Source organism: Petaurus breviceps, unplaced genomic scaffold, assembly GCF_028583685.1.
Source record: "Petaurus breviceps papuanus isolate PSGF00001 unplaced genomic scaffold, PetGlider_PUasm1.0 186, whole genome shotgun sequence".
Classification (NCBI taxonomy): Eukaryota; Metazoa; Chordata; class Mammalia; order Diprotodontia; family Petauridae; genus Petaurus; species Petaurus breviceps.
In genome coordinates this window covers 17489957-17499510 of record NW_027185798.1, presented here as the reverse complement: position 1 = coordinate 17499510, position 9554 = coordinate 17489957, and the positions used below count along the sequence as shown (strand labels likewise).

Below are 9554 nucleotides of genomic sequence, written 5' to 3'. Positions count from 1 at the left end.
TTGTGGGGAAAAGAGGGAAACATTAGGAAATGTGAGTGATGTAAAAACCAAAACATTAATAATGATGTATTTTAAAAAAAGAAACCAAAGGCTATCTAAATATAACAATCACACTTGGCCCCTGGGAACACAAAACTAAGAAAATACAAATCTTTCTTTTTATTAGGAGAGGTGGGAGAGCATGGGTGTGGAATATTGCCTGTGCTATCAGACACTGGCAATATGTTAATTTTGCTGAAATATTTTAAATATCTTTGCTACCAGGGAAGGCTCATGGGGTGGGGAGGGGGAGCATATTAAAAAATTAACAGGATGTGAGAACAAAAAGCAATAGTAAAACTTCTGTGTGCCAGGGCCTGGGACAGTGTAGGCACTTCCTAAATGCTTCCCAATTTATTGATTCCATTTGGGGGCAGAACAATAGTTTGATCTGGCTGATCCAGGTCTATGGATACTTTTCCTTTTTGCCTTCTCTGAGGCCAGTCCAGGTGACAAGGGACTGCTGGTGAACATGGACAAGGGCCATAGCAGATGGCTTCCTCTGTCACCTCTGAGCCCTCCCATGAGTTCTGATGGCTCCATCCAAGGGTGGCTATCTCTTGTGTCCCCTGCCTTGATGACACTCATGCTTCTGCTCTCTCCTCTGGGGAAGCTGACTCAGAAGACCTGTTCAGTCTCTTTGAGGCTCATGCCACCAAGAATCCTCCCCAACCTATAGGCCAAGGTAGAGAGAAGACACTGCTCATGTTTTTCCTTTCCTTGTGTTTTTATTAAGAATAAGGCATACCACAGTCACGCTTACAGCACAGGGCTCTAATTCTGTGGGTGGGTGGGTGATCTGAGAATATACTTTGGAAAGCACTGGATTGAAAAAGCCCAGCACCTCCCCACCCTGTGTTCTTGGGCTCTCTTCCCATCAGTCTCCTGCCCAAGGGAAATCCAGGCCTACCTTGACCCACACCAACTATGCCACCCAATGCCTTCCCACTTTCACCAAATGGGCTGTCCCAGGGGGAGATGTGGACTTATTGCCGCAAGCCTCTCCCCCTCCAGTCTTATGCGAGGTGAACTGTACCTTCAGATGGTGGGGGCTCTTCTGAACCTGGTATGTTTCCCAAGGAGGGAGGGTGTTTCTGTCTCTATTGATCCCTGATCAGAAAGGGGAATCTGTGTAGTTAGAGGAAGGAAGAGGACAGAGTTCATGTTTCTAGACTGAAAAAATCAGACTGGGGGCTGCCCACGCCTGAGGATGAGAGATACCTTAGCATGATATTGGAAATGAGAGTCCTTGCCTTCTGGATTGATGGGCCAACCCACTCCCCAGATCTCCTAGCATACTTGGGGGAATGACACAGTTGGACTCCCCCCCGCTTCATTCTAGTACTAAATGTACTTTCTTTGGGGATCAAGGCACCTAGGTGTGCCATCATGGTCAGGAGGCATAGGGAAGGTTTTACAGTGGGAATTCCCTCCCACTGGGGGGAGATGGGGGCACAGTAGACTTAGCCAACACACCTGCCCACATCCCATCTGAACACCTTGGCCTAATATAGGATTTAATTAATTAGTCCTCCCCATGGGACAGGAGAGGAAGGTGAAAGTGCGATTTGTAGTTTATAATAAAATGTCAGCAGCATTTCAAAAGCAGAGAGGGAAGGGGGAGAAGGAAAGGCAGGTACCTTTACAGCTGCAACTCCCCTAATTTTAACTTTCCTTGATGCACCACCTTACTCCCTCAAGTCAAGAAAAGATTTCTCCCATTGGAGTCTCTAGTGGGATGGGCACCACTCAGATGCCCACCTTGCTGGGATCATACAGCTCTGGCTTGTGCTATATTCAGGCCTGAAGCGAGGAGGAGGCACCTGTAAAGAAGCCAGATTGCAGACCTCAAACCTTCCAACCTCAAGAGGCAGAGTGAAGGAAGATGGTCCCTGACAATCCCCACCTTACCCCCTTCCTCATCAGAGAGGTAGAGGGTAGGGCTAGGGAGGAGGGCCTGCAGGAGACAGTGGGGGTGGGGTAGTAAGGTTACAAGATGAGGTCAGGATTTGAGGGACTATGGGGGGGATGGGGAGGTCTACTCTTTGACCCTATTACCTGTCCTGTCAGGGCCCTGTTACTGTACAGTAGAAAAGAGCACTTGCTTTGTAGTCAGAGGGCCTGGGTTCAAATCTTACCTCTGTGGGGGTGGCTAGGTGGCACAGTGAATAGAGTACTGACCCTGGAGACAGGAGGACCTGGGTTCAAATCTGGCCTCAGACACTTACTAGCCATGTGACCTTGGGCAAGTCACTTAACCCCTGCCCTCCCCCCTCTAAAAAGAAAAAAAAAACAAAAAAGAAATCTTACCTCCAAAATGAATACCTGTGTTGATACTGAATAAGTCACTTAAACTCTATAGGACACAGTTTCCCCTGGAGTTGGCCTAACTCACCTCTGAGGTCTCTCCCACCATTAAGTCTGTGATTGTATGATCCCTCCCCCATCTTCCAGCTGTCCCTTTAAGAGTGTCTCTGGAGAGGTGGCTAGGTGGCCCAGTGAATAGAACACTGGCCCTGGAGTCAGGAGGACCTGAGTTCAGGTCAGACCTCAGACACTTAACACAAAAAACTAGCAGTGTGACCTTGGGCAAGTCACTTAACCCCAACTGCCCTCCAAAAAAAAAGAGAGTGTCTCTGGAGGTAAAGTTTCTGGATGGTTGTCAATTTGGTGTCCCTCCCCCAGGAGTGGCAGAACCTTCAATTTGAGTGGTTAGTCAGTCAACTAGCATTTATTAAGAGCCTACGGTGTGCCAGACACTACTAAGTGCTGGTGGTAGAAGTAGCGAATCAGAGGGCTTTCCTTAATTGCTTTCCTTCCCCGTATGTCCTGCTTCCTCCCGACTCCCCTGAGTGTACGGTGACCTCCCCCTGCTTCCCAGCACCCACAGCGTTTCATCTCTAAGTGCTCTGCAAATGATTAGGTGTTATTGTCTCCATTTGCCAGGAGGGGGAGGGCATATGGAAGAGGCAGGCTTGGAAGCCCAGGTGGGGTCACCTGGGGAGAGGCTGGCCAGGCTGGACGGTGACTTCTGTGTGGGTGAAGCCTCTCTGGGAAGTGCCTGGTGCCCTGGGGATCAGAAGCCAAGTCAAGGAGAGGGAGAGAATGGCTATTGCAACAGGGCTGAGGAAGCCCTGGCTTTTATTAGATAATAGGGAAAGTGCCTTCCCCACTAATGCAGAAGAAAATGAACTGGTGAAGTCCCTCCCTGCCCCCCAGGTGTGCAGTCCTGGGAGATGAGGGACGGCTTGTCAGTGCCTAAGGAGAAACACTCTTTGTTTTCTCTTCCCACACCTAACTCAGCTCCCACCTAAGGGAGGCAGACACAAAACCTCAGGAAATAGGCAGGCTGAGTCCCAGAGAGTGTGTGGGATAAAGACCATAAAGTCAAACTCAGGAAAGAAAACTGAGACTCTAAAGCCTGAAGACAGAGGGGGGAAGGGAAAGGGACCCGCAAGCCTCAGGCCTTGAAAGTTTCACTACCAAAGCTGAGGGAAGCAGGGCAGACATTCCATCCTAGGGAAAGGGAGCTTAGAAGGGGCCTCTTGGTCCAACAGCAGTGAGGCCTGTTGGAATTACTGGGGCCTGTAAGGAATTGGGAGTATCTTAGCTAGACTCCTCAAGGGGCTGGGTCACACCAGGATAACTGCATGGTGAATGACAACTGTCTACATTTGCTCTGGGTTCCGTGTGTGTACTGAGAGCAGTTGTTTGCTTGTCCAGGACTTCAGATCCTTCATCACTACCCAGGAGGGAGGCTTTCTGGAGACTGATCCACAGTGACCAGGCTTCCCCATCCCCCAGCTTTGGATAAAGGAAGGAAGCCTTTTTCAAATTGGGATAGGAATATGGTGCCCTTCTGGCTGCCCCCTTCTTGAACAAGGATCCTCTGCCCATCCCTTAGCCCTAAGAGCTTTTGCAGACACTTGTCCTGTCTCCTTTTCAGACCTTTCCTCTCTTGAACCAGAGACATCCTCCACCCCCTATTCCCTGCCTTGACCCTGGCCCACCTCCCAACTTCTCCAGTACTTCTCTAGGGTGGATGGGAGTAGGGTCCTGAGTTCATGTGCCCTTTCCCTCCTCCACGACAGAAAAAGGCTGAGAAATCAAAATTATTTGGAAAATAGAATTTGGGCTGAAGCCTGTTGGGTGAGCCAGAGTTCTGTGGACATGTGACAAAGGTTCCCTCTCTTTCTCCCACTTCCTCCAAACATCTTTTCCAGTTCTCTGGAAGACTGTTCACAGGCACTTAGGGGCTCAATGCAGGACCTCCTGGGGGCTGGGCTCTTCCTGATTGGATTCGAGGGGGCTAGGAATGATCCCCTTTGTTTAGAAGTAGGAGAGAGGAACCCTGAGTAGGCAGGAGAAGCAAGGGAAAACAGAAAAAAGTGGCTTTCCCCTACACTTCTATCATCTTCTTCCCAGGGATTTGGTAAGAGATTCAATTATTGCCTCTCTTGGTTTTTGGGGAGATGTCCAGACGGGCATGGCCTGTAGCCAGAAAACCAAAAATGGACCCCCAGACCCATTTCATGGCTGAGCAGCATAGGCTAGTTTTGCACTGTGCACTTTCATGTGTTTGTCCAGCCAGGCACCAAATGTCCAGGGGAGTACACACCCTGTGTATTTCTATCCCCCCACTGCCTAGGACTATGACTATGCCTGGCTTCCTTGGTTTCCTGGATTCCAATTTCTCCTTGTTCCCAGGAGTGGGGGAACATAGGCCCCAGGCAGACATTGCTGTTGAAAGCTAATGCTGTGCAGATCGGGGAGTGTCTTTCTCTCTCTCCATCTTTTACTCCCTCCCCCCCCATTCTTACCTAAGCAAAATGGACATCAGGAGATCGGGCATCCCCATGGGGGAAGGTGTCTCCTAGATGTTTAAAGTTGGAAGCAGTGGGGCAGGGATGTTGTAATACAACTATAAGGACCCCCGCCCCCAGCCCCACACCTACAATAATAACTTTCTGTTCCCGGCAGCCAGCCCCTCCCTTCAGGCACAGCCAGCTAATTGGGATGCAGCCGAAATGAGTACCAATGAACAAGGCCCTAGAAAACCTCCTGGAGTAACCTGCCCAGTTCCCATTCCCAGCCCCTCCTACTGCCATCTGGGAACAGAACTTCTCCACCTGGCCCCAGGGGGGTCCAGAGCAGCCAGAGCAGAAGCTGCAGGAAAGGGTGCCCTTCCCTCCCCTCAGCCCTACCTCATCCACTCATCCTTTGGAAGGAACAAGCTCAGAAACAAGTAGCAAAGACGCCAACCAGGTGGATTCTTCTCCTTGGATCCCCTGAGGGATGTTAGGTTTAGGGTGCGGGTGAAAAGACGGGGTGGGGGTAAAGTGTTCCGTGCTTGCTTGCAAAGCTGATGCAAAAGGGGGTATACTCACGTTCTCTGGGGAAGCCTCGGCCCCGCCCCCGCCCCACCTCCCGCCAGACCGAAGCACTGGCTACAGAGAGGTCTGCTCTTCGGAAGGGCGGTGGGAGCCATGCAGGGCGGGGAGGGCGTAGGAGAGGGCAGCTCCAAGGTCTTAGAAACAGCCAGAGGCGGCAGGATTTGCCCTCTTTTCTGTGGCCACCAGTCTTCTCCCTCTCTCTAAAGTCCTAGAAAACCTTCCCTTTCTCCTTTCCCCTCCTCCCCCCTCCCCAAGATTGTCAACTTACTCCCTGCGACCTTCTCCCTCCGACCCTCTCACTGGGAAGGGGGATATATAAGATAATATAGATAAATAATCTCCTTTTTACAAAAATGTGCAATAACTCTCCCCATCGTTCCCCTCCCCTCCTTCTAAGTTGTTTCCTTCCCAAAGGGCAAAGGGGTATCTTTGTGAACGGTGGGGTAAGTGGCCAAGCTTCAGAGAAGTCTGTTAAAATAAATGATGGGTGGGGTGGAGGAAAGCTGGTCCCTCCATCATCCAGCTCAGGTTCAGGGCCGCCCATTCCCTGCCTCTACTTGGGCCAAATTTTTCTAACTTCTCCTGGCCCAAGCAGGGCGCCCGAGGCGCTTCCGGTGTGCCTATTCTCCCAGGACAGGCGGGTTCCAGGGCTCTAGCATTCGGCCTGGGGAGTGACGTGAGCTCCGCCTAGGCCCTTCTGTTCGCCCCGGAGTGGGAGGGGTCCCGTCCCATCTCGCTGTACCCCTGCCCCCAGGCTCCTCCCTACTCCAGATCGACCGTGCTGTCCGGGCTGGGTGCAGCCGGCCGCCTCCCGGGCGGACTCTTGCAGGATCGGGGCTGGGCGGGGGCAGCGGCGGCCGCAGCGGCATCGGGGGGCTCCCGAGGCGGAGGCTTGCGGGGACTGGCGCAGGTTGGGGGGGCGTTGTCCCGGGCCTTGGGCCGCGGAGGTCTGCGGGCGTTGAGGAAGAGGGCGGGGTCGGGCATGGGTTCAGGCTCGGCCTCGTCCAGCCTGCAGCTCAGCTCCCACGCAGCCCAGTCTCGGGCGCTGCCCAGGGCGCACGGCTCGGGGAGCAGCGACAAAGGCGGGGGCTGAGGGCGGCGGGTGCGGGGTCCGCGTTTCCTGGAGCGCCCGTCGGCAGGCGGCGGGGCGCGGTCCCGGCCTCCTCCCGCGGGGGCCGCGGCCGCTCTCGCTGCCCCCCCGGAGGCTGCGGCACCCCCAACGGCGGCCGGCCCGGGGCCCGGGGCCGCGCGGGGAGGCCCTTGCAGCTTCTGCCGGGCCGCGTGCAGCTGGAAGGCCAGGTAGGCGGCCGCCTCGCTCTGCTTCTGCAGCTCGGTGCCCAGCACGGTGGCACGGTGGCTGCGGCGTCGCAACTCCTCCAGGAAGCGGCGTTCCTTGCTGCGCAGGCTGGAGCGCAGCGCCCACACGAGCGCGTCGCGCTGCCGCAGCTCCCGCCGCAGCTCGCCGTTGCCTCGCTCCCGCGCCGCCAGCTGCTCTTCCAGCGCCCGGCACTTGGCCTCCAGCTGCCGCGACGCCTCCTCTGCGGGGACGGGACGGGGAGGGAGAGCTGAAGGGGCGCCGGCCGGGCTACTTACCGACCCGGGGCCCCGGGCTTCCCCACGCACCCCCTCCCCCCCTTCATTCTAACGGCTGTTTCTTGAATCATCCACCCATCACTCCATCCATTCATCCCTTCCCATCCCCTCATTCTTCTGTTCATTCATCCATCCCTCCACTCTTCCGTTCATTCATCCATTCATCTACCCATGCAACATGCATTTAGTAAGCTTGTTGCTTAAAATATTTATTAAGCTGAGGGCAGTGGTACAGTTGAATGAGCACTGGCCCCGAGCTCAGAGGCCCTGGGCTCAAAGACTACCTCTCTTACTAGCTGTGTGACTCTGGGCAAATAATTTTTTCCAATTCCTCAGTTTCCTCCTCTGTAAAATGGGGATAAAAATAGCACCCACTTCTCAGAGTGTTATGAAGAGGAGATAACAGCAATCTCTAAATACTAGCAGTTACTACTACTACTACTACTGCTAGCACATCAGGGGGAAGTCACATCCCTTCCTTGGGCCTTAATTTTTTCATCTAAAAATAAAAGAGTTGGACTAGATAGCCTCTTAGGTTCCTTTTTTGGGATCCTTTGGGTTTTGTGAACTTGTTTTTGAAAATATTTTGTTAACTTTCAGTATAATTGGTTTCCTTTGAATGTATTTTATCTTGAGCATTTCAAACATTATGGAAACAGTTCAGGGGTTTCAAAAGTCTGCTGCCAAAGGGATCCAAGACACACACAAAAAGATGAAGATAAGAACCCTTGCTGTGGAGTTAACTTAATAGCTGTGTGACTTTGTTCTGGTCACTTCTCTTCCCCCCAGTGCCAGTTTCCTCCTCTGTAAAATGGGAAGGGCGGATTTCATGCCCTCTGACTTCCTTCTCTTCCAGTCCCAGATCTGTGAAGCTCAGTATAAGAAAGGGCTGAAACCCCAGAAAACAGAGCAAAGATATGTAAGGTATTGGACCTGAAATCAAAGGGACCTGGATTTTTTTTTTTACAGGATTTTGACCTATCCTTGAGTATCATTTTCCCCTTTCTGGGCCTCCATTCCACGTTTTGTAAAATGAAGGGGATCAAGTAGATGGGCCTTAAGATCTCCACTTTGCAGTCTGTGGTCCTATATGACAGTTCCTGTCCTGGGGGTTTCAATAAACATTTGAGAAAACATCCCAGTCTAGTGAAAAGGACAAAATTTTTGGGATCTGGTTTCAAATCTCACTCATCTTGGACACTTACTACTTGCCCTAGGAAAGATCCCCTAGGTTTGTCATTGTCATAAATGTGTCTACTAATAATAATGAGTGTAAACACTGTGAAATAGGAGATGAACTCCTGGGCTTCAACTTTAAACCCTGACTTTTTACCCTGTAGGACTGAGACCAAATGACTTCATCTCTCCCGGTGCCTCAGACAACTCCCAAGGCTTTAACAGATAAATAAATCTAGTAGTCAGGTTGGACATCTAAGTTAGAGGCAGTTCCCATGCCAACAAATTTCATCACCCTCTGGTGATAACCACTTACATCTAGCAGCTTTAAGGTGTGCAAAGTCCAGTCCTAGAAACAACCCTTCAAAGGAGGGTGTTTAATCTTATCAGTACCCTCACAGAATCAGTCAACAAGCATTTTTCAAGTGCTCACTGTGTGCCAGTGAAAAGACAAAAGTGAAACAGTCCCTGCCCTCAAGGAGCTTACATCCTATTTTGGGAGACGACTTACACACAAATATATATGAAATAAAGGCAATGCAGGGGTGAAGGGAATGGGGAGGGTGGGAGGTACCAGCAGCTGGGGGAACCAGGAAAGGCCTCATGTAGGTGACGCTTGAGCTAAGCTTTGAATGGTACTAGGAAGTAGAAGGGACAGAGGTGAGAAAGGGCTGCTTTTCACTTGCAAGGGTCAGTCTGTACAAAGCCCAGCAGACCTCAAGTGTGTGAGGGTTGGCTAGAGAGCATGACTCTGGGGAGTGATGTATATGTAATAAGCCTGGAAGAGAAGGGTGGAGTCAGGTTGGGAAAGACTAGGAATGCCAAACAGGAGTCTGGATCTCAGAGTGCTGAAAGGTGCCTGGGCAGCTAATCCCAGCCCTTTCATTTTATAGATGAAGAAACTAGGACCCAGAGAGCTTTGCCCAAGGTCACAAGGCAGTGAAACAGCAGAGATGATACTCAAATCCAAGTTCTTGGGACAGCCTGGTACCCTGGAGAGAGCAGTGGGTTTAGAACAGAGGACCTGAGTTAAATTTCTGCTCTTCTCCTTAGAACATGTGTCACTTAAGTTGCTTAAACTTTCTGGGCCTCAGTTTCTTTCTTTGTAAAAGGAAGGAGTTGGACTAGATGAGCCCCAAGGTCCTTTTAACTCCAGAGCCATGATTCTATTTACTGTCTGTATAACCTTGGGCAAGTAGCTTACCTTCTCTTAGCCTGAGTTTCCTAATATGTCAAATAAGGAGGTTGAACTAGACTTTTTGCGTAAGATTTAGGATCCTGTGATTCTCTTCCTCCATTCTTTCATTCCTTCTCTTCCTTTGTTTTCTTTCTTTCTTTCTTTCTTTCTTTCTT

General features: G+C 51.4%; 1 protein-coding gene across 1 annotated transcript in view; it reads right to left on the bottom strand.

Annotated features, from left to right (window-relative positions):
- Positions 1-6168: 6168 nt before the first annotated feature.
- CCDC92B (coiled-coil domain containing 92B) overlaps positions 6169-9554 on the bottom strand; it is a 22860-nt gene continuing 19474 nt past the window's right edge. Inside the window, exon 3 of the mRNA XM_069089624.1 lies at positions 6169-6970. Within this exon, the coding sequence (XP_068945725.1) occupies positions 6195-6970 (776 nt within the window). The 3' untranslated portion in view covers positions 6169-6194. The remainder of the gene's footprint in view (positions 6971-9554) is intronic.